Source organism: Erigeron canadensis, chromosome 4, assembly GCF_010389155.1.
Source record: "Erigeron canadensis isolate Cc75 chromosome 4, C_canadensis_v1, whole genome shotgun sequence".
In the NCBI taxonomy this organism is placed as follows: Eukaryota; Viridiplantae; Streptophyta; class Magnoliopsida; order Asterales; family Asteraceae; genus Erigeron; species Erigeron canadensis.
This window is the reverse complement of record NC_057764.1, coordinates 2,889,166-2,911,728: the sequence shown is the minus strand read 5'-3', so window position 1 is coordinate 2,911,728 and position 22,563 is coordinate 2,889,166. Positions and strand designations below refer to the sequence as shown.

The following is a 22,563-nucleotide window of genomic DNA, read 5'->3' as shown; positions in this document are numbered from 1 at the left end:
AACAATGAATTAACTTACCACTTAGGATTTACATTCATAGCAAGTTAACATAACGACAACGAAAACGGTACCCCGTAACATATAGGTAAATAGGTTATTAGTTATTTATAAGAAATCATTGCAAATTCATCACCTTTAGGGGAAAAAAATGGACAGATCTTAATTTATATGATCAAACGATTAAAATTCTTATCCGACCCGGTTGACATTGTAATGGGAAAAACCTCGATCAAGATAAGCTTAATCAGGTTTTTGCACTTAATATATCAACGCCTATTTTTACAATATGTAATCAATATAATGAGTTTTAAACTTGCAACACACGAGGTCTAATTTAATTATAATATACATGTGGACCAAGTTTTAATAGTTTTATGATTTCGATCTAAGTTTATATAATTCGGATTATGATTCAAACTCATGTAGTACTTATTCCAGAAACAAATAGTCGAGCCATACCTTTAATTTGGATTTGTATGTATATTTACTCGTACTCTTGGAATCAAACACATAGCCATGAATGTCATCAGTGACAGGAAACCAAATACATTATTTCTACTTTTAACCTTAAACTTCCGTGCTGATAACGTGTTGTAAACAACGACCTAATAGCTAACAAATATAATACATATAATAACAATAAAGAATAGAGAGAATAAAAGGGTGGTTTTATTGATCTATCGATCCACATACATGAGCCATATATATAGGCTCCATAACATTAATATATTTAATACAAATAAATGAATGAAAATACAAATGGTCATGAGTTATATGGATAGCCACATAAAAAATATAATATATAACATTTTAATTAATCAGATCTCATAATTAACTGTAGCCATTAAATAATTTAATGGTTGAGATTAGTTCTCGTAGTTCTTGACAAAAATTGAGTTATCATTTTATCTTTTTATTATATATAAATATATATGTAAAACATATTTGAAGTAATGGGGATCACATTAGTAGGAATGTAGGCTGATACGTCTCCAAAAAGCCCCGATTGTCAGCTGTTGGCTTTCTTCATCTCTCCTAAACTTCCCCCTGGTTTCGATCCGAGTTGTATGAGGTAAAAACTATTTTTTTCTGTATTTGGTATTGATATATAGGGTAGAGATCCAGAGAAAAGTGTGTTAAGGAAAGAAGGGAGATAAGGTCATATAGCCCAATCAAAACGTGACGTGTCAAAATAAAAAAAAATGCGCGGTGGCATAATCGTAAATAAATTAAACATTTGTGAAGCTTGGTCAGCTTGAGTTCTGGTTCAGCTTGGGTTGAGTCAGCTTGGTCAGCTGGGTTGGGTCAGCTTGGTCAACTTGGGGTTGGGTTAGCTTGGGGTTGGGTTGGGTTAGCTTAGGGTTGGGTCAACTTGGGGTTACATTATATAACCATTTTATCATAGGTGGTTACATTTATATGACATTATTCCTGTTATAAAAGAGACTAATTATCGTCAAATACATATACATTTAAATGTATGTAAAATTTATAAAACTAACATATGAATTAAACATTAATAAACGTGACGAGTAAAATCCAAAATCTCATATTTGGCTAAATGACTTGATTCCTACATAATGCAAAGTGCGTACGTTAACTTTTAACAATCATTTTTTAAAAAAGAAAATCAAGTGAATTGTTGAAAATTAAGGCCCGTGCATACTTTCTGGCAGCCATTGATTAACCATTATTGGTTTTTTATTTTAAACTTTTGGGGTCTCATCAGTTTGATACTTGACTACTTGAGTCTATAAATTTATTACAAATCTCTACCCAGCTATAAATATATCTAAGTTGTTCCGACCGCTAAGTGGACAAGGAGTCTTGATCCAAGGTGCTAGGAGGAATATATGGTGGGGTTTGAGTGACTAATGACTAATTTTCGTTATCCTAAAAGTTAAATAGACTTTTTAAAAGTTAACTAGTGCGATCTTTGGTGATAAGGTTCAGTTCTTATGGCTATAAATTAGAGATTGTGCCTTCCGTTTAGTGCTCCTTATTCGGTTTAAGAAATATTATTTGGTATCTTTATATTTAACACTTCATTACTAATAGTGAAACAACTTTATTAAATACTCTCTTCAAAAGTGTCTTGTTTTAAATTTGTAAAATACTTATTTTGTAACTTTGATGATCTTATATGAATTTGTTTGTGTCTTATAATAAATAAAAGTTATATAAATTGATTAAGTTTTATATAATTTTATTTAATATAATTTATCATGTATTATACAACTTAAGATCAAAGTTAAAAAACATATACTCCGAATATTTAAAATAATAAGGACTGAGTAGAAGTCTAAAGTAAATTGAAATATCAAATACTAAGATTAATATTAATATTAATAAGATTAAGATAAAGATACAATACATATCTGTTTTCTCACGGAAAAAAAAAAGAAAGAAAGTCAAAGTTAGTAATTTGAAAAGTCACGGTCAAAGTGCTGCTTAATTTTCCTCTTTTTGTTACAAATCATGGTTGAGTTACAATGATCTCATATTTTCATTCATAATCCCTTTTTATTTTGTCATTCCATTGTTATCCTATATATGTTTACACCTAGAACAAAAGATATTAAAAAATTTGCTAATAAAAGACTCAGAGCAGTCTTTCTCTGCTCCTGAAAGTATGTTCCTTTCCCAAATAATCTTGCTGTGGATTCCTACTGTTATAGTATTCACAGCAAGTGCAGCTGAATTTCAAACACACTCCTGTGGCCCCAGCACCACAAGACAAGAAAACACTGCTTATTTTTTAAATGTCATCAAAGTCCTCGAATCACTTGCTTCAGATATGAACGTAAACCCAGAAAAATTCTTAACCCGGAGTGTTGGAACCGGTCAACAAGACATGGCATACGGGTTATACCTTTGTCGGAAAGATCTTACCCCAAATGATTGTCGTAACTGCTTGATTAACGCTCGTAAAGACATCAAAAAGTCATGTCCATTATCAAAAGCTGCAGTCGCATGGAGTGATCACTGCATGCTGAGATACGCAAATTATTTGATATCCTCTAAGATGGAGTCGGAGCCGTATGTACCTGAGTGCAATAAGATTAACATTACCGAAAATATTTCAGAACAAAGACGGTTTTGGGATGATACTAAGCGTTTGATGGGCCGATTATCAAGCAAGTGTTCAGAGGATGAAAACAAGTATGCATTTGACAACGTAACCTATAATGACACGACAACGATTTATGGATATGTTCAGTGCACACCAGATTTAACACATGATAGTTGTTTGCAATGTCTCCAAGTGAGTATAGACCGTTTGGAAAAGAATTGTTACGGTAGACAAGGAGCACGAGTTTTAGCTGCAAGTTGCAATGTTAGATTCGAGATTTATGAGATCTTACCTCCCACGGCATTAGTACCTTCATTTGATACTCCAGGTTTGACCTCATATATAGTTATGCTTCTTATTGTTGTTAGTTAGTATTTGTGTTAATTTCTTGAATTTTAGTGTAATCCAACTAATCGATCAGTTAATGGCCATTCAGGGAAAAAGAATACTTCAAAAATTGTAAGTGCAGCCATTGTTTCTGTATTCGGTTTTCTTCTACTAATCGCGGGTATATACTATCTATGGGTAATGAAGAAGAGGCATCATCACAACACGTCTCGTGGTTTGATTGATGAAACTGGTATGTTGAAATGTCCCTCAACCTTTTTATAAAAAATACATAATTCTGCAACTAGATATACTTAATTAGTACTATATGGTAGTAGTAGTATTTACTTATGATTTTGTATTTTGCGGCTTTATTACTATATATACAGATGAGAGTGACATGATAACTGAGCAATCGATACAATTCGATTTGGGCGTCATTGAAGCAGCAACAAACAGTTTTTCTATTCATCATAAAATAGGTGAAGGTGGATTTGGAGGGGTATACAAGGTACAAAACATATGAAATTCAAGTTAGAGTACTTAACACTATCTTTAAGTTGTTAATACTTGATGATAATTGTAACCAATTTATAACATATGTTTACAAACTCTGTATCTATGAAAGGGGGTTCTTCCAAATGGGCAAGAAATAGCAGTGAAGAGGCTATCGAAAAGTTCGGGACAGGGTGCATTGGAGTTCAAGAATGAAGTAGTGTTACTTGCCAAGCTGCAACACAGAAATTTAGTCAGACTTTTGGGATTCTGCCTTCAAGCTGAGGAGAAGATTCTTATCTATGAATATGTTCCTAACCATAGTCTTGACTTCTTCTTATTTGGTAAGTCTCTAAAACCTTTAGCTTACTAATTCAATACACAATTTATATAAACTAATTAATTAGGTATCTTGATTAGTAATTTGTAGTTATTCAATTTCTCAAGTTGATTTAAGACTTTATCCCCCATATGTGTTTTGATATTTCTCAGAAGACCATAATGAAAGTTCTTTTTTAAAAAAAAAAAAACTTTAGTAAAGACCATATATATGCTAAAGAAGAACATAAACTATTGACCTGACTTAAAAACCATATTCTTCAACTTTCCACAAAATGACTCTAAATTCTCCATAAGATTTTTTGAATATTGCAACTTTAGTATATGTTCCATATGTCACAAGGAAGCTTCCCACAGAATGATTCTTTGGTTGTAATAGATCCTACAAAACAAGTGCAACTAGATTGGTCAAAGCGTTACAAAATAATTGGAGGAATTGCGAGAGGGATGCTATACCTACATGAAGATTCTAGATTAAGAATCATTCATCGTGATCTCAAGGCTAGCAACATCTTGTTAGACGAAGACATGAATCCTAAAATTGCAGATTTTGGAATGGCAAGAATTGTTTTCGGAAATCAAACACAAGCAATGACAAATAGAATAGTTGGAACTTTGTAAGTTGCCTAAATTCCGGTTTAACCAAATCAAACTACATTTACCATAAAATTTTTCTTATAATTTTGATGTATATTGTTGTTGTTTGTAAGTGGGTACATGTCACCAGAATATGCAATGCACGGCCACTTTTCCGTGAAGTCAGACGTGTTTAGTTTTGGTGTCTTAGTTCTTGAGATTATTAGTGGCAAGAAAAATACAGGGATCTTTCAATCAGGCTACACGGATCTTCTATGTCATGTAAGAATATCCATTATATACTAGTACTAAATATCTTAACAGATTCTTTTGTTACCTTACTCAAACATATGGTTAATTTGTAGGCTTGGAGTAAGTGGAAGAATGGAGAACCAATCGATATACTGGATCCGAATGTAGTGGACTATATTTCAAAAATTGAAGTCTTGCGCTGTATAAATATCGCGTTATTATGTGTCCAAGAAGATGTTGAACTAAGACCTTCGATGGCTTCAGTGGTCCTCATGCTGAATAGTAACTCGGTTGTTTTACCTTTGCCGCAAAATCCCCCCTTTGTGTCTCAGTATAGAGTTAGACATGATATGCCAATGCCAGAATCAGATACTAGTAGTGGTATGATTTGGCCTGCTGAAACTTCACTTATTACTGTTGTACATCCACGATAAAGTTAGCTATGTATATATGTCCTTCAATGACTAGGTTCAAATTTATTGCATAATATATTTACACATGTTTACACTTACTATGCAAGGAAAAGCTTTTCTGTAGATATTTAATTGATGTAAAGGTTAATAGAGTTATTTTGGATTAATGACTGATATTGTAATTTAATCATTAATGATATTTAAGATAATTTCTCTATAACTTTTAAAGAGAGTGTTGTTTTATTTATTAAATAGTATAAAATTATATATTAAGTGTATAAGGGAATTAGGATTAACAAACTAAGGATATTTTGAGTATAAAAAAGTGTTGGATTTACTAAAATAGAAGAGATCAATATGCTTTATAAGGGGTTATTGATATACACAGGGTACGTGTAAAATGAGAACACGGTTATAACACTGAAAAACCACATTTTAATGCACAAAACAAAAATCGCTCTCGTTTCTGACGCATCAATCTGTTGTTAAACACTTTAATAATGACAATTAGTTATACACTGCACTACTACACAAATCTAATTAGGACATCCTAAATAGAACCCGCTTTTATTATTAACCGGGTTATACTAAGACCTCCCAGATAGAACCCCAAATAAAACCCGCTTCTTTGAAATACACCGGGTCATATTAAGGCCACCTTCACAAATCCCTTAAATAAAACCTGTCTCATCACAAATCTCTAAATAGAACCCGTCTCATCCTCTAAATAGAACCCGGGTAAATGGTCAACCGGGCTTTATCATCCCCCAATTTCCTTCTAAATTTTTTAACATTGGTGCGTTTCCCTCCCTCAAAATAAATTCCCTCAAAATCAAAATCATTCAACCTATCTATGCTTTCATCTATCCTTTATCTCCATCTTTATGTTGTTGGAAAAATATTGATTCGTATTATGAATATAATGAAAACATGATTAATAATACTAACCTGAAGATCCTGAGGAACCTGTTAGTTGATTCAGCATACGTGCCATTGTGATCGGTTCCCAAATTAAGGTGATTATAGATTAGATGGGGAAGAAGAGAAAACACACACACACACACAATTAAGGGTGGCCGTGATTAGTGATGGTGATTAAGGTCACTAATGACCTAATTATGTTATATTTATAATCATAACATTTACACTTAGCCCCCTTGGTGTTTTGTGTGATGTGCTTATAAGTCTCTTTAATTCTAATCACCTAATGGGAAACCCTATATTATGTCACTAATGGTAAATACGCCCATCGTATATTTACCGACATAAAGATTTCATTTATTTGTCAATTATCATATCGGACTGATATATGATCAGTGAAGGTCATAACTACGTGAGTCCAACATATGTTCCCTGACCCCTTTTGATCTCTTGGAATTCACATGCCTTGTTAATCTATCTCTCATAGTCATGTATGTCTCTTTTATCTCTTTCCAATTAATCTTCACTAATTTTTAGGTCCTTTGAACAACAAGTCTCTACTAATATTTATACATTATTTTTTTAGGTCCTTTGAACAACAAGTCTCTACTAATATTTATACATTATTAATTGGTAAGTTTGATTCGTTTTAATTATTATTTTTTTTATTTATCAGAACTACAAATTCCTTTTTATTTTCATTGGTTTCAAATCCTCCCCTTTAAATATTCATAGAGTTTGATTTACGATATGAGTTGGAGTTTTATCTATTTATATTTGAGATAAAGAAATCAATAACTTGGAATAAGATTAACAAAGAAAACTGAAAATAAAATCTGCAAAATTGGTGAGATAATATATATGTATTTATACAGTTTATTATGGGTTCGTGTTCTACATATTTTGCTGAATTTTTGTGAATTTATACCTAAAAGACTCCCTTTATAGTCACTGACTAAAAATACTGTGATTAAATTTGTTTTCGTTGTGGTCGTGCAAGGTCTCTGAATTACGAGGCGACAATAACTTTTTCATCTTGGCTATAGTTTCGGATTGTATGTTTCTATATGATTATTTATTTATCAAAGCCAAACATCGTTCCTGTAGTGCTTTCTATGTGGGGTGTATTTGATTTAAGAAAAGTCAAGCCATTTAAGCCTTTTCTTTATTATTACCGAGTCCCCTTTCATGATTAGGTGATTGTTTACAATTTATTTTTTTCAGTTACAAATACGTGGCTGGTGGGATTTCCCGCCACAAGAAGAAAAATGCAATGTAAGTGTTTCTTTGTGTTCCACTCACCGTTACCTACTTTAGAATATATATTTCATCAACGTTTATGTTTCATCAGTGTATAATGTTAGAAGTAGCATATTGGGTCGTGTATAAGAACAACCGCTCTTATGCAAATCAAGCATATTATTAGTTACTCAAGGTACGTTAACTACTGTTTACTAGATTGAGATTTAATATTAACTTGGATTGCTAATGATAGGTTAAATGCGAGTTCGTTAGCTTAACCAAAGGAAGGTTATTGGACTAGTAGTTATTGGAGAGTATCACTGAAAAAGTAGATTAACTCAACATGATCCGTTTTATCAGAAGAGATGACGGTCAAATAGTCAAAGGACCAAACGTGAACCTTATCCTTCTATAAAGGACTGTCCTTGAGGTTTTTATTATGAATACGAAAGATTGTGTTCGCGCGTTGCGGCGGTGAGATGGTGGGGGTGATAGATTAAGTTATAGAGTATGATAGCCAAATGCCTTACCGTACGGGCTCCGCCTTTGGATTTAAAAATTCGTCGAAAGTATATATCGAATGACATCTCTAATGAAAGAGCACGAAATTTTAATAACACCTATACAATTTTTATAATTTATCGATATACGCTTTTTGATATAAAAGATTTTGAATGACTTAGAATAATAAAATAATTTATGAAAGAGAGAGTAAAAAATGAGTGATAGAGATTTGAAAAGAGGAAAAAAAAAATGAATGGTTGAGATTTAAGGGTATTAGTAGAGATGTTTATATTAGTGAGTAAAGAATATAGATAATTTAAGTAGTTCAATTACTTAATTGAGATTTAAAAAATAAAAGGTAAAATGCTTTATAACGTATTAAATAAGTTATGACATAAACAGATTTTAATTGAATATAATTAAGCTTTATGATTAATCAATAAAAAGCTATTAGGATAATATTTTGTTTTAGTATGTATATAAAGTAGCTTATCAACCACGTAAAACGGATAGTTTAAAATTTTGTCATGACAAATTTATTTAGTCAAACATAAATATAAAATATCATGTATAAATTATTAGAGTTTTAAAAAGAGAATAAAAGAATTTTGTTTTTCAAAAAATATGATATTATACAGTGAAAGATATAAATGAAAGAAATTTTAAAAATATTAAATAATGAAATACTCAAGTGATGAATTTACTAGTTTTTAGAAAGTTTAAGTATGACATCAAAATAAATTAATTGAATAGAAAAGAATTAATCTTTAAGATGTTAAATAAGTTATTTTTATAAAATGATGATTTAGGCCCAATTCTTTTTCATTTGTATAATATAGAGATAAGTATAAAGATAAAGATAGCTGGATAAATGTATTGATTTTGAGAAATAACGGGTTTACAATTTAGAATTTCTCCATAATTAAATACCTTCATTTTTTTAAAAAATATATATATATTTCTTTATTAATTAGTTGGACATGTATCAAAAATGGCAAGTAGGAATTCACCAAAGACTTAACAAACCAAACGGCTAACACGTATTACCATATACCGTAACCAATATCTCTGTTTCCTAAATTATATCGAGTACGTGACTCCCAAATTTCAAATATATATGTGTATATATATTACCATAAATTAATACAAAAATACTCCTACTATACGTATTTACTAGAAGATCGACTTAATTATCGATCTCCCAATTAAATTTCGATCGAAAACCTAATACTTCGGTACGTATCATCATTCCTAGCTATACTAGTTATATTTACAACTTGAAGGATTAGCATGCAGGTGTTAGTTAATTAATAAACTCAGATATATATTTCTTGGTTTTGTAGCGTACGTTTTTGAGAAAAAAACTTTTTAGAGATCGAAAGTCAAGAATTTATAGTTACGAAGATGGAAGAATCCTACTTGAGGAATTACTTATCATCAGGGAATGCGAATAATAATGTCGATATATTTGAGTTCATCAAGAAAGCCATCACGGTGGCTGCTACCGACTACCCAACCGAATTTCGACAAAACAAAGACAAGATATTCGAGACTCTCTATTCGTGTAACAACAACATCACCAGCAGCAATCTGATCAGCCAGAAAGAAGATGATTCGCAAAAAGAAAGTATTCCAAAGACGGCTTGTGATCGTCCAACAATCCCTTTTGTTTATAACCGTCAAGGGATTGCAGAGGTTTTGAAGATCAAAGAGGTTCTTGATCAAGGCGAATCTGAATCGGCGGCAATCATCTGTGACTTGTTAACCAAGCTTCGATACATGGAGTTAAGTGTGAACACTCTGGAGGTGACTGGGATAGGGAAGACGGTTAGGGTTCTTCGGAAACATGCATCCAAAGAAGTTGGTCAGGTCGCCGCGAGACTCTTGAAAGAATGGAAAGATGTTGTGGAAGGATGGCTCAACAATAATAATGACACATCAAGGATGCCAAAAAGGATTGAAAAGACGAGTGAAGAAAAACTCGAAGCTGTGAAAAGGAAACTGCATCAAGCTTACGAGGATGCCGAAAACATGAAGAAGAAGAGACGAACACAAATGCTGGCGTTTCATCAACTACCAAAGAAGGGCCTTCTTCCGGAAAAAGCTCTACACATTAAGCCTCGAGGCCACCAGTTGAGAAGACCTGGTAATAATGCGATTAGATCAGTGGTCCAAGCTTATTGAACAATCCATCAACGAAAAGTTGTGCATTGTACACATACTATACTACTTACTGATTTGCTAATTTGATCATATAATCAAACCCCGCAAACTATTGATTTTCCTTTTCAATCAAAATTGATAAACACTCATAACTATAGATAGGAAAATAAAAAATAGAGCAACATTCTTGACAAAGTCGTTATTTTGATAACCCCATAATCCACCTGATGCTAACTCATAAGTTGAATCTAACAAGGGGTGAAGCTTACTCAGTCTTATGATAATTAAGACCACTTGATTACAATATAAGCAAAAATTTCAAAAAGAAAAGAGAATTATCAGTAAATACCTTTATAAAATCCGTTATGTCAAGTAAATCGGTAAAAACCCATAAACAATTTCCCAGCGATGGTGGAGGTTGGCGTGGTTGGTCGCGATGATAGACGGCATGTGGTGGTGGTGGTGATGATGATTCCGGCGGTAGCCGACGGAGGTTGGTGGTGATGATTCTGGCAGTGGTCGGTAACAGTTGATTGTGATTATTCCCGCGGTAGGGGCAAGAATGAGAGTGTTTGGTGGAGCCTGAGAGAAAGAGGAGCATCGTGTGTGTTAAAGGGATGAAAGATTGGTAGAAGGGTAATGATGATATTTTAGTGTATATTAGGTGTAACTAAATAGTGTTAAAGTTTAGGCCTCAGGGAAATGATATTCGTACCACATCATTTGATAAATTTACCACTGTTGTACATTGCATATTTGTACATTGTTCTATAAAACATGTATAATGTAGTAAATATATATTAAATACTGTGGTATAATTATCACTTCCCTAAAGTTTAAGGGTATTTATGGTAATTTAAAGAATGAAAAGTTTATAAATAAAGATAGGCTATTTTGCTTTATAAGACACGAGATGGGTACCCATGCAATGCGGCGACGGTGACGGCAACGGATGGTGCTAGTGGCGGTGGTAGTAACGGTGTGGTTATTAATCTAAAAGTAATTAATGTAAATGGTAGTGTAGTTATTTTATGGTTAAGAGACGTATCTTTTGTAAATAACTTTATTAAGAATATTATACGGATATTAGGTGGAAATACTTAAATTAATGAATAAAGGAGACAGATAGTTTTGATAAATATGGGTGTAAAATATTTTAAGGATATATTAGGTAGATTTAGTGTGTGAGCTAGGAATGTATTAATAATTAAAAATATTTTAGGTATTTTAAAGGTAGAGAGTTGAAAAGAGAGAAAGGTAATTTGTTTATTAATAGAGGGTCAGATTTAAATTTAAGATTGATGATACTATAAATAGTATAGGCAGTAGCCGATATTCAAAATGCACCATGGTGAGAAAACGATTCCAAATGTACAGTAAATAAAAGGCACACAAACAGATCCGTTGCAGCCATAAACACTTACAAGTGACCTTTGTCACCCGCAGTGAGGATTTTGGAAATAGGGGACGAATTTCGCATTCCACATAACAAATGGTTACAAAATCAATAAAATTGGAGAAGTAAGGATGATATCTATTCTGAGAATGAAAAAAAAAGAAGCTTTTTTTTTTGTTTTTATAATATAATATGTATTAATTTTAACTAATAATTAAAATTTTGTTATTTTAATATTCATTCCCAACGAAAAAATGTATTCTCTTTCCAAATATATATACTATTTTCTACTATTTTTATTTAATATTACATTTTTAGTGAAATATTCATTTAAAAACTAAATTTTTTTTAAAAACTAGTGAAAAACACTGTGGTATTAATATAACACAATGTGTTTTAATTGTGTTTACTAAAAGTACAATGCATCTAAAAAGACAGTGTTTGTATTGTGTAATCTAAAAACACATCGTCTTAAGTTGTTTTGCTCAGTTTTTTAGTTTAATGAAAATTTTAATTTTCAAATAATCACAATCCTACATTTTCATTTTCTACCATTCTCTTACACCAAACATCCCTTCTAAAAAAATATTAAGACACATCAGTGGAGGCTACAAATTCAAATCATAGAAAAGTTCTACATCAAACTCTAAACAATTCTAGCCAACATCAATCCAATTCCATTCCCAAGTAAATCAACTAAATCCAACTCTATTTTAACGAAAAACTTATATATGCCTGCTTATAATCTTCGAGTTTTGTAGTTTTGTACTATAATCTTCGAGTTAACCAACAACTTCAAAAACAATCAGACATCACTATCCATTCAGAATCACAAATCCACTCAAACTCAATCGAAATCGAGCTAGCAATTTTTTTGGTAAAACTATTGCCCAACTTCACAACTTGTTTGAGCTCAAATACAATCATTACATGGAGATAATTAATGTAGAGTCTACCAACAATTACTATTTTGCTATATACTATTCACTATTACACGATAATTATCAACAAAGTTATCAAATTCCTAAATATAAATATCGATAGTTTTTATTATGAATATGAGTTATGACATAAACACATAAACAAACTTTAATTTAATAAAATCAAGACTTATGATTGATTAATAAGAAGCTATTAGGATAATAGTTTATTTTAGTATATATATAAAGTAGCTTATGAAAACGTGGATAGCTTAAATTTTTGTCATAACAAAGTTATTTAATCGACAGAATATTAAAATATCATGTGTGATTTATTAGACTTTTAAAAAGAGAATAAAAACTTTTTCTAAAGAATATCAAATTATATAGCGAAAATATAAATTAAAGAAATTTTTAAAAAACTAAATATGAAAAACTCAAATGATGAATTTCTAATTGACATTATCTATGACTAGTTTTTAGAAAGTTCAAAATTATGACATCATAAATACTTTTTTTTTTTTTTGAATATGTGAATGATTAGAGTGAGTTCGTTCAACATATGGGTCTCTACATCTTTAGGGCAGGTTGGCATTTATATTTTCAGGAAATCATAAAGGGAGGAAAACTTCATATTAATCCGTCAAACGACATGATAATTAATAAGAGTAATCTTGTACTTGCAGGATTCGAACCTGGGTCTCCCAGACTCAAGACCCTCATGGGAGGACTATGATACCATTGAAGTTTTACATCAATGATATCATAAAATTAATTAAATGAAAAAAAAATTTCTTTAAGAAATTTTTTTTAAGATGTCAAATGAGCTATTTTTTACCAAAGGATGATTTTATCACAATTTTTTTTTATTTTGAGAAAATTTCATTACATCACCCTAAGGTTTGTCATTTTATCAATTTTTGCCCCCGTACTTTTTTATTATTATTACATCACCCTGTGGTAACTTTTTGCTTCATTAGGTACCCCTCCCTCTAACGTCCGTTTATTGTCATCCGTTTAAAACACTCTCTCCTCCTTTCTCATTCTCTTTTTCAGATCAAAACTCATCTTCTTTCCAAATATTACAATGAGCAAGAATGAACATAAAGAAAACCTAATTACAGTTGTTGAAAAAAGAAGCTAATTACATTTAAAAAAAACAAAAATTTCCACCACTTAAAGAAGATCATTTTGGCTATTCAAAAGTCAGCAACAGTAAAAGGAAAAATCAAGAATCCCAGTGTTGACGTAAAACATGGTAACTTTTAATCTACCATTACAAGTATTCCACCTTAAACACCAAATCTGAACAAATATAAACTCATAAATTAAACACATATATAATTCATATTCCACCATCACCACGAGATCTATCCACCCTCAAACCACCACCCTACTGAGAAGACTTTTCAATTTTGATAAAAGGATTTAAGGAAAAAGATTTTGACGGCCACTATATGTTATCTTCACCTCACCATTATCGACTTCGTTATAGATCTAGAAATGCAACATTCTCCGCCGGCGAACTATTCCGGCACCAACTGAAAAATGGCAGCCGTACCGGAAAAAAGGTCCTGTATAAAAATGGCATCTCCAGCGCCGTCTTCACTCGAAACCCTACCTCCTCGTCGGTGGTGGTGGTTTGATTGCAGCAACAACAAAACCTCCGGCAACGTTAGTTTCGACGAGGTTTGTGTGTGGATCTGAAAAAGAATACAAAAAGAAAAAAGAAGTGTTTAACGATAAATGACCAATATACCCTCACGTGATTAAGTTAACAGAGGACTACAAATGTCCGTTAAAGAGATGTCTAATGATGCAAAAAGTCACCACAAGGTGATGTAATAATAAAATAAAATAAAAAGTACGGGGGCGAAAATTGACAAGATAGCAAACCATAGGGTGATGTAATGAAATTTTCTCTTTTATTTATTATAGAAATAAATATAAAAATAAAGATAGTTGGATAATGTATTAATTTTGAGAAATAATAACGGGTTTAGTACAAGTTAGAATTTCTCCATAAATACCTTAATTTTAAAAAAATAATAATTCTTCTCTATTAATTACTTGGACATGTAAACAAAATTGCAAGTAGGAAATTTATCAAAGACTTGACAAACCATACGGCTAACACGTATTACCATATATCGTATCCCATATCTCTGTTTCCTAAATTATATCGAGTACGTGACTTCCAAGTTTCAAATATATACGTGTATATATATTACCATAAATAAATGCATTAATACAAAAATACTCCTACTATACGTATTTACTAGAAGATAGACTTAATTATCTCCCAATTAAATTTCGATCGAAAACCTAATATTTCGGTACGTATCATCATTCATATACTAGTGATATTTACTACTTGAACGATTAGCAAGCAGGTGTTAATTAATAAACTCAGATATATATGTTTATATATATTTCTTGGTTTTGTAGTATACGTTTTTGAGAAAGAAACCTTTTAGAGATCGAAAGAATTTATTGTTTCGAAGATGGAAGAATACTTAGGGAATGCGAATAATGTCGATATATTTGAGTTTATCAAGAAAGCCATCACGGTGGCTGCTACTGACTACCCAGACGAATTTCGCAATAACAAAGACAAAATAATCGAAACTCTCTATTCGTGTAACAAAAACACCCAAGAAGATGATTCGCAAAAACAAAGTATCCCAAAGGCTTCAAAGACGGCTTGTGATCTGCCAAAGGCTAAAAGACCGACTATTCGTATTGTTTATCGTCAAGGGGTTGCTGAGGTTTTCAGGATCAAAGAGGTTCTTGAAGGCGAATCTGAATCGGTGGCAATCATCTGTGACTTGTTAACCAAGCTTCGATACATGGGGTTAAGTGTGAACACTCTGGAGGTGACTGGGATAGGAAAGACAGTTAGCGTTCTTCGGAAACATGCATCCAAAGAAGTTGGTCAGGTCGCGAGTAGACTCTTGAAAGAATGGAAAGATATGGTGGAAGAATGGCTCAAGAATAATAATGATGCAAGTTGTGTTGTGCACCAGACTTTATCAGATGAAGAAAACAAGGCTGCAAAGGGTCAAGTGATCATCGATCAAGAGAAGATCAGTAAGGATATGTATTCAAAGGAATTGTTGATTCAAGACAAAATAAAGAGATTAGAGCAACCCATGGAAAAACAAAACCGAACCATCACACAACGAGCCAACAATCAAACCGTGGATGTAGTGGTCAAGAAAGTAGTGTTGCCTGCAGTTTTGAAACCAGTAGTGAATATGGTTGCAAAAACTCAATCGGGGATCGCTTCACATAGTATAAAGAGTACAGAGAGTTTAGTGATTCCTCATCATCAACAAAGTAAACAAATAATAGATGCAGCAGCAAGGATGCCGAAAAGGATTGAAAAGACGACTGAAGAAAAACTCGAAGCTGTGAAAAGGAAACTGCATCAAGCTTACGAGGATGCCGAAAACATGAAGAAGAGACGAACACAAATGCTGGCGTTTCATCAACTACCAAAGAAGGGCCTTCTTCCGGAAAAAACTCTACACATTAAGCCTCGAGGCCACCAGTTGAGAAGACCTGGTAATAATGCGATTAGATCAGTGGTCCAAGCTTATTGAACAATCCATCAACGATTTGGATGCATGTTGTTTTTTTTGTACCACTACTCTTTGGCTTCTAGCGTTTTGCTAGTGATCATTCTTAATAGATTCTGCCGTTAGTTAAAAGTGATTAAGACTTTAGTAGTTATGTATATCTCATCCCTTAATTTGAAGCTTCTGTTATAGATTGCAATGATGTACACTGCTATGCTTGGTTTAGTTTGTATAGTATAAACTATAAAACTACTCTATATTATGATATCCTCATTTATGATATTTTATCTCGCCTTTACGCTGCACAAAATATTTATATAAAATACAAAAAAGCAGAAGTTAAAACAGCCATAAAGATTCATGTGGGTAAGTTACAAGTAATAAGACATCCATACAAACCACAAAAAAACTCTTCACTCAAATCTTGAACATCAATGCAACTAAATTAGAATGTTTATGTGAATGCACATCCTAATTTCATCTTTAAAGAAATATTGATATTTGTATATTTACAATCTACAAATAATGCATTTCTCACCCTTGGGGCATAGGCATTTGCCGATTTTCAAAATGCACCACCATGACAAAACAATTTCAAATGTACAGCACAAGGCACACAAATAGATCGGTTGCTGCCATGAACACATAAAAGTTACCTTTGTAGAGACGGTGGCACACTCAGAATTCTGAAGTCTTTGGAATCAGTGGTTAGTCTCAGAGTGATTTCTTCTCAGATGTTTGAGCATGAGATTCCATAGGGAGAAGAGACAAGATTCGCATCCTACAGACAAAATGGTTACCATATGCATAAAATTTAGCCTTAAATTAGTAATGCTTCACACTCAACTGAATTTAAAGTCATTTCAATTTATCCCAGGCTCTTTAAGTTTCAAACCAATTTTGACCTATTTACTTACAAATGGGTTGATATGGCTTTGTATTTTATCTCAAAAGGGTCAGATGGGAAAGGAAAATAAAAATTGCCTTGAGGGATACACGTTAAATGGGTTGTAAGTTGCAGAAAATGTGTAATTTGAATAAATGAAACCCCCTAAACCCTTTTTTTGGAAAAGAGAGTTGATTGTTGATATATAAATATATAATATAACCGTAGAATGTAGTGATTTATATTTGTCACACTAATCATCCAAAATGAAATCGAGCAAAATGTTCCCTCGCCCACACCAAAAACTAATAGTTTTGTCAAGTTACCCCACCTGCCCGACCTGCTCATTTTTTGCCACCTATACCAATAGCTATCTAGAAAAGTATATTTGGGTGTCTACCAGAATAAAATTTGGATACTGGAGCCCTAGTGCAAAAATGTTAGTAATTCTAGATTGAAGGACTTGATTAAACCAATAGTTTAGTAACCAGACACTTTTAGGCAGCCTCTTAATAACAAGACTACGGCGAAATGGTCGTCAATTGATATGTCAAAATCGGAAAGATTCTGCATGGTAAGAAATCTTACAGTAGCTTATCTGCAACAAAAAATATAGGAAGTTTTCCTAATTCTTCACCTCCCCAATTTTCTTTTTGAGAGTTAACGACACTCTCAGCATCTGAGCCTGCTGCAGTCAAAACAAACTGGAATCCAAAGTATTAGCCATTTATGGCAACTTCACCCATTTATATACATATTTGCCTATATTGAAATTGAATTCTCTGATGAATTATATGCTATTGCAAGTAACAAAAAAACATATGGGTCAAATAGGTTGAGCACATAAAAAGTCATTGGGAATGTACTCAAATACATAAAACCTGCTAAATTTTTGGCTTTAAAAATACTTTACATTGTTATAGCTATACAATAAATATTTATAAATCAAAAAGAAGAACGGATATAAGAAGTGTTTGTAAGTCAGCCTAATCCGAACTAACCCGTTACCCATACCACCTAATTCGGCTTATGTTGCCATCCCACTGCCAATATTCTATTTGATTAAATTGATCACCACAATCTCATATGAAGTTTTAAGTCACAGCAGTCATAGGAACAGTCAGCATTACTGGGGACACAGGGACAAACTGGGGACACAGGAATATGTATGTAACCACTTCTTGAAATATTTGATTAACGTAGATTTAATCACTTAATATGTATGTACATAATGTGCTAGGAAAAGCTGAAAATATAGAGATCCAAAAGGGTTGGAGTTTACCAGTGGAAAGAGTACAGCCATTACCCCGTAACTCACCAAAGGAGAAAAGAAGAATATAGCCAAAACACAAGGAGATCCTGAAAGTAACAATTTAAATAATCAAGTGAATAACATTGTCACATCTTAATCACAAACACATAAAAAAATAAGGAAAGTAACCCATATATATATATATATATATTCTTAAGCTTCATAAGGATTAAATTCAGCATTTGATGGTTTTTGCTCCCAATTAATTATAACGGTACACAAGTGATGGTCATACCAACATTCAAGGCAAAAGTGGGTAATGTTTGACTTTAGGTCAGATATCTAAAAGATTAAAACACCCTAATCACAAACTAGATCTAAGTATCAATATTTTGTAATGGCAATAGGTAGATATGCAATCCTGGAATCAAACTTTTCCTTATAAAGGAACAGTTAACATTAACCTCGGGCTAGAGGAAGCAATATATTTAGATACGAGTGTCATTGAACATGTGGACACAGACGCCATTCAGGGGAAATGTGATCAACATTTTCATTTCAAATTTCTCATATTATCTTTTGGAAAGCAAAGAATTAATGCATTAAAACAACTAAATTCAGACAAGCATAAGTTAAATACCAAAACCAGCAAAGAATGCCCAGTTAGTCTCGAAAAAGTCAAGCCTTTTATCCAGACTCAGGCCAGAGAAGTTCCATTTATACCTAAGAAATGAAAAGTTGCAATGAGATTATATGCAGTGAGACAACATTAATAGTAGAAGTGATGGGTTGATTCGGGTTATAGTTTCTCTCTAGCTGCTTAAATGAGAAATCAACTGAAACAGGTCAGAAGTAGATGAAAGTATATTTTTAACGCATAAAACCGCCTAAATCAGTTTAGTAGAAATAACATAATAAAGCAGGTAACCGAAGAGGGATCCAGAATCCCTGCTTAGGACTCAGAAAACCTTTGGCTATGATGTATGGCCTAACCAGTATAGTTTTTTTTATCCCTAGACTACCGAGTGAGGTACGAATCCGGGTCTCTTCTGAGACCTTGAGGACTCCCTACCACTAAGCTACCTTGAAGATGGTTTCAGAAAGAACATATATAATATGAAAAAAAGAAGATAATTTTCGTAATCATATTGGCATGCAATTTATTCATATACATGTAACAATTTTGGATGAATAATATTTCAGTCAACCCCACGGCCCTCCATTTGCCAGAAACTACCCATTAACCCACCCATTATGCCATCACTGATTAATAGTAGCAGAACTATTCATGAAATATAATGGCAGCCAAGTAGTAGAAACATACTCAAAGCAATAATAGGCATACATCCACGAAAGAAGTACAAAATTGAGTAACTTCCCAACATATGGTACAAAACCTGTGAGGTAGACCTGTTACAATCGCATTTTTATTAGTATGACAGTATGTCAACTAAGGGATGCCATTTAAAAATACAATCAACATGATGTATCAAATTATATTATATATAATTATATATATACACACACCTCCAGGAAGAAAAAGCTCAACAAGAGGACTGAATAGCCCTGTTCCGCTATTCCTATCATAACCCTGCAGATATATGATAATGTAACAACTAAATTAGCGACACTAAAGGATTGACTTCTGCTAACGTGATATTTAGTATCTGAATAACAGTACCGGCCGAGGTCAGTTGGTTTGTCAACATTTGTTGCCTTTTGAGAAGTTGATGGCTCCTTTTGGCTAGATAGAGTTGAATTCTTTGGTCCATTTTTCCCGGTCACCATAAGACCAAACTGAGCAATATCATTGTACCTAGATAAGTGATACACTGAATATCAGCTCTTATCAAAGAAGATTATATTAATTGGGACATGCATGTGTGTGGGCACAAAAAAACACACTAACACAGATATTAAGAAGAAAATAATTGTACCAGATAGTGCTTAAAATGAAGCTGAAGATGTATAAAGGGTAGAACCATAGAGCCTGTTGAGAACCAAAATCAAAATATTACTTCAACTAAAAGATCATACAAACCAAAAGCTTAAGCCTCGTATGATAAATAAGGAAGAGAAACATTATTAAACATCTACTTCGAAAGATCATGCTACTATTCCAGAATCAAACAGCTTTACCTAATAACATCTGAGTACAAGCTAATATCCAGGTGCAGGTATATTACTTAAAGTTAGTGGACACAGATATCCAGCTATTTTACTCGATGTTAGAGAGATATGAGGTACGAAGTATAGAAAACAAATCATGTAACAACAATATATATACTCATATGATATAGCTGAAATTCACCCAATGGACTTCCAGAGAGATGAATACAAACAAATATACTTATTTAGCAGTGAATGATAGTGGGTGGAAGACATGCCACTTCGCATTTGAAGAGCTTTTATTGATGTTAATGTAAGAATTTTCAAATAAAATTACATTTCAAAGACAACAGAAGGCATAGCTTGATAAACTTTCTAAATGTATACTCACATAAATAAGTTGTAAAAGTCCGAGTCGTAAGAGGGCATACAGTCTTATAGGCATCTCCGATGAACATGTCTCTTCATAACCTTCCACAGTTGTAGATGGTAATATCCAGTGCAGCGCTGGAATGACTACAGATCTTAGAATAAAAATACTGCAAGCATACGAAACTAAAGTATAAGTATTTTACAGATATTAAGAAACTTATGGATAAACATTTTACTTTTGATTGCAATAATCATATAAACCCTTGATAAATATATAGCAACTAATACAAATATATACAAGAAAAAAAAACACAAACACACAAAAGCAAGTGCACTTCCGATTTTCAAAATACAAACATATTTATTTTATAAATTTCAATTATTATGACATATGATCAAAAGCTAACTACATACAAACATCGTCGTTTTCTAAATCATAAGCTTGAACGAGAACGAAAAGTTCACACAGAAGTACACGGTTGGGCAAATCAATTCGATCTGCTAAATCAGTTGTTGATCTAGAGAGATTCTACAGGTTTAAAATCGAATTAGGGTTCTATATACAGATACTAACAATCGTTAAGTCGCTAACCAATTTCTCACCGTCTTGATCACCAAAAAATAATTCCAACCAACATTTGAACTTTTGTAAGATTCTTTGCTAGCATGACCTTTATATAAGTTGCCCCATAATCAAAACAGACAACACGAAAAGTTGCTTAATTAACCGAATACACACAATAACTACAACGAAAACAGTTTAAGAATACATTTTCGATGTACCTTGCCCCTCGATAACCAAAAATAAAAATTACCTTATCAATTCAATCTTTCAAAAAACAAACACCAACTAATAGCAAGTAATTAAATAATTAAATTATTACCTTCCTAAAAAGATGAAGCCATTTAAGAGAAAGCACTGGCCAGTTCGGATCATCAGTTGCTTTGACCTATACATACAGACACAAACATTATATGGAGTATCATATTATACTTTCATTATATAATGATCAAAATAAATAAATAAAAAGCAGAGACCTAATTTAAATTATATATATATATAAAGTTGTACCTGAGACAGTAGATGACTACTCTGTGAAGACAGCAAGCTTCTCGGAAACCTAAAATCCATAACATCGATGTCTGTTTCAGTTTAGTACGGTAACTTGATATCAAAGGCCCCATGTTTTCCATTTGGTCTTCTTCTTCTTTGACAAAATAAAAACAAGACGTCAATTGGTTTCTTTCCTCCCTACCCTCCTTCAGCAGCAATTTGCCCCCTAATGTTTCATTTAGACCCTTTTGTTTTTTTCATCTTACGGTTTCACCACTAGTGTTTTTTTTTTTTTTTTTTTTGATTATAATAATTTGGCATCCGAAGCTTTTACAGTACTTTTGTTGTCTCAAATTTTTATCTGGTGTGCACTTCTATTTTTTGGAGACGCGTTTGAAATTAAATTTTATGGTGTTTGTTTATTTAAATTGATAATAAAGTGTAATGTTTGTATAGATTAAATAAATTAATATAGTTATTTTTTGTTTATTAAGTTAAAAAACAAATAATTTAAATAACTTAATAAATTAGGTATTTTTGATTAAGTCACAATTTTTTTTTATTAAATCCTTAAATAAACAACACCTTAGTTTCTTTATTCTAACTTTGAACGGTTTTTAGTCGTTGAAACCAAGGCCAAATTTTTGTATTTATAAATTTATTTTTTTTAGTAAAAAGTTGTATTACC

General features: G+C 32.4%; 4 protein-coding genes across 5 annotated transcripts; 3 read left to right on the top strand and 1 right to left on the bottom strand.

The window, feature by feature from the left end:
* Positions 1-2,577: 2,577 nt before the first annotated feature.
* LOC122596513 (cysteine-rich receptor-like protein kinase 15) lies at positions 2,578-5,642 on the top strand. Its single transcript, XM_043769101.1, has 7 exons — positions 2,578-3,401; positions 3,510-3,653; positions 3,790-3,911; positions 4,029-4,239; positions 4,614-4,851; positions 4,945-5,092; positions 5,176-5,642. The coding sequence occupies exons 1-7, from the start codon at positions 2,633-2,635 to the stop codon at positions 5,494-5,496; spliced, it is 1,953 nt and encodes a 650-aa protein (XP_043625036.1). The 5' UTR covers positions 2,578-2,632; the 3' UTR covers positions 5,497-5,642.
* Positions 5,643-9,546: 3,904 nt separating this feature from the next.
* On the top strand, positions 9,547-10,326 carry LOC122595411 (probable mediator of RNA polymerase II transcription subunit 26a). The gene has a single exon (XM_043767763.1). It carries the CDS (start codon positions 9,547-9,549, stop codon positions 10,324-10,326), a length of 780 nt encoding a protein of 259 aa, XP_043623698.1.
* A 4,788-nt stretch (positions 10,327-15,114) lies between these two features.
* On the bottom strand, positions 15,115-22,092 carry LOC122598559 (protein EI24 homolog). Of its 2 annotated transcripts, XR_006323650.1 has the most exons (12): positions 21,894-22,092; positions 21,706-21,771; positions 20,841-20,988; positions 20,278-20,330; positions 20,022-20,156; positions 19,868-19,931; positions 19,665-19,750; positions 18,981-19,063; positions 18,371-18,447; positions 17,677-17,792; positions 16,859-16,983; positions 15,115-16,185 (listed from the first exon to the last, which is right to left on the bottom strand). XR_006323650.1 is itself a non-coding variant. In XM_043771151.1 (11 exons), exons 1-11 carry the CDS (start codon positions 22,013-22,015, stop codon positions 16,917-16,919), a joined length of 1,017 nt encoding a protein of 338 aa, XP_043627086.1. In that variant the 5' UTR covers positions 22,016-22,092; the 3' UTR covers positions 16,627-16,916. The 2 variants fall into 2 exon arrangements, 1 of the variants encoding a protein (XP_043627086.1); XM_043771151.1 differs by lacking the exon at positions 15,115-16,185 and having other exon boundaries at positions 16,627-16,983.
* LOC122595409 (probable mediator of RNA polymerase II transcription subunit 26b) lies at positions 15,126-16,226 on the top strand. The gene has a single exon (XM_043767762.1). It carries the CDS (start codon positions 15,126-15,128, stop codon positions 16,224-16,226), a length of 1,101 nt encoding a protein of 366 aa, XP_043623697.1.
* Positions 22,093-22,563: the final 471 nt, after the last annotated feature.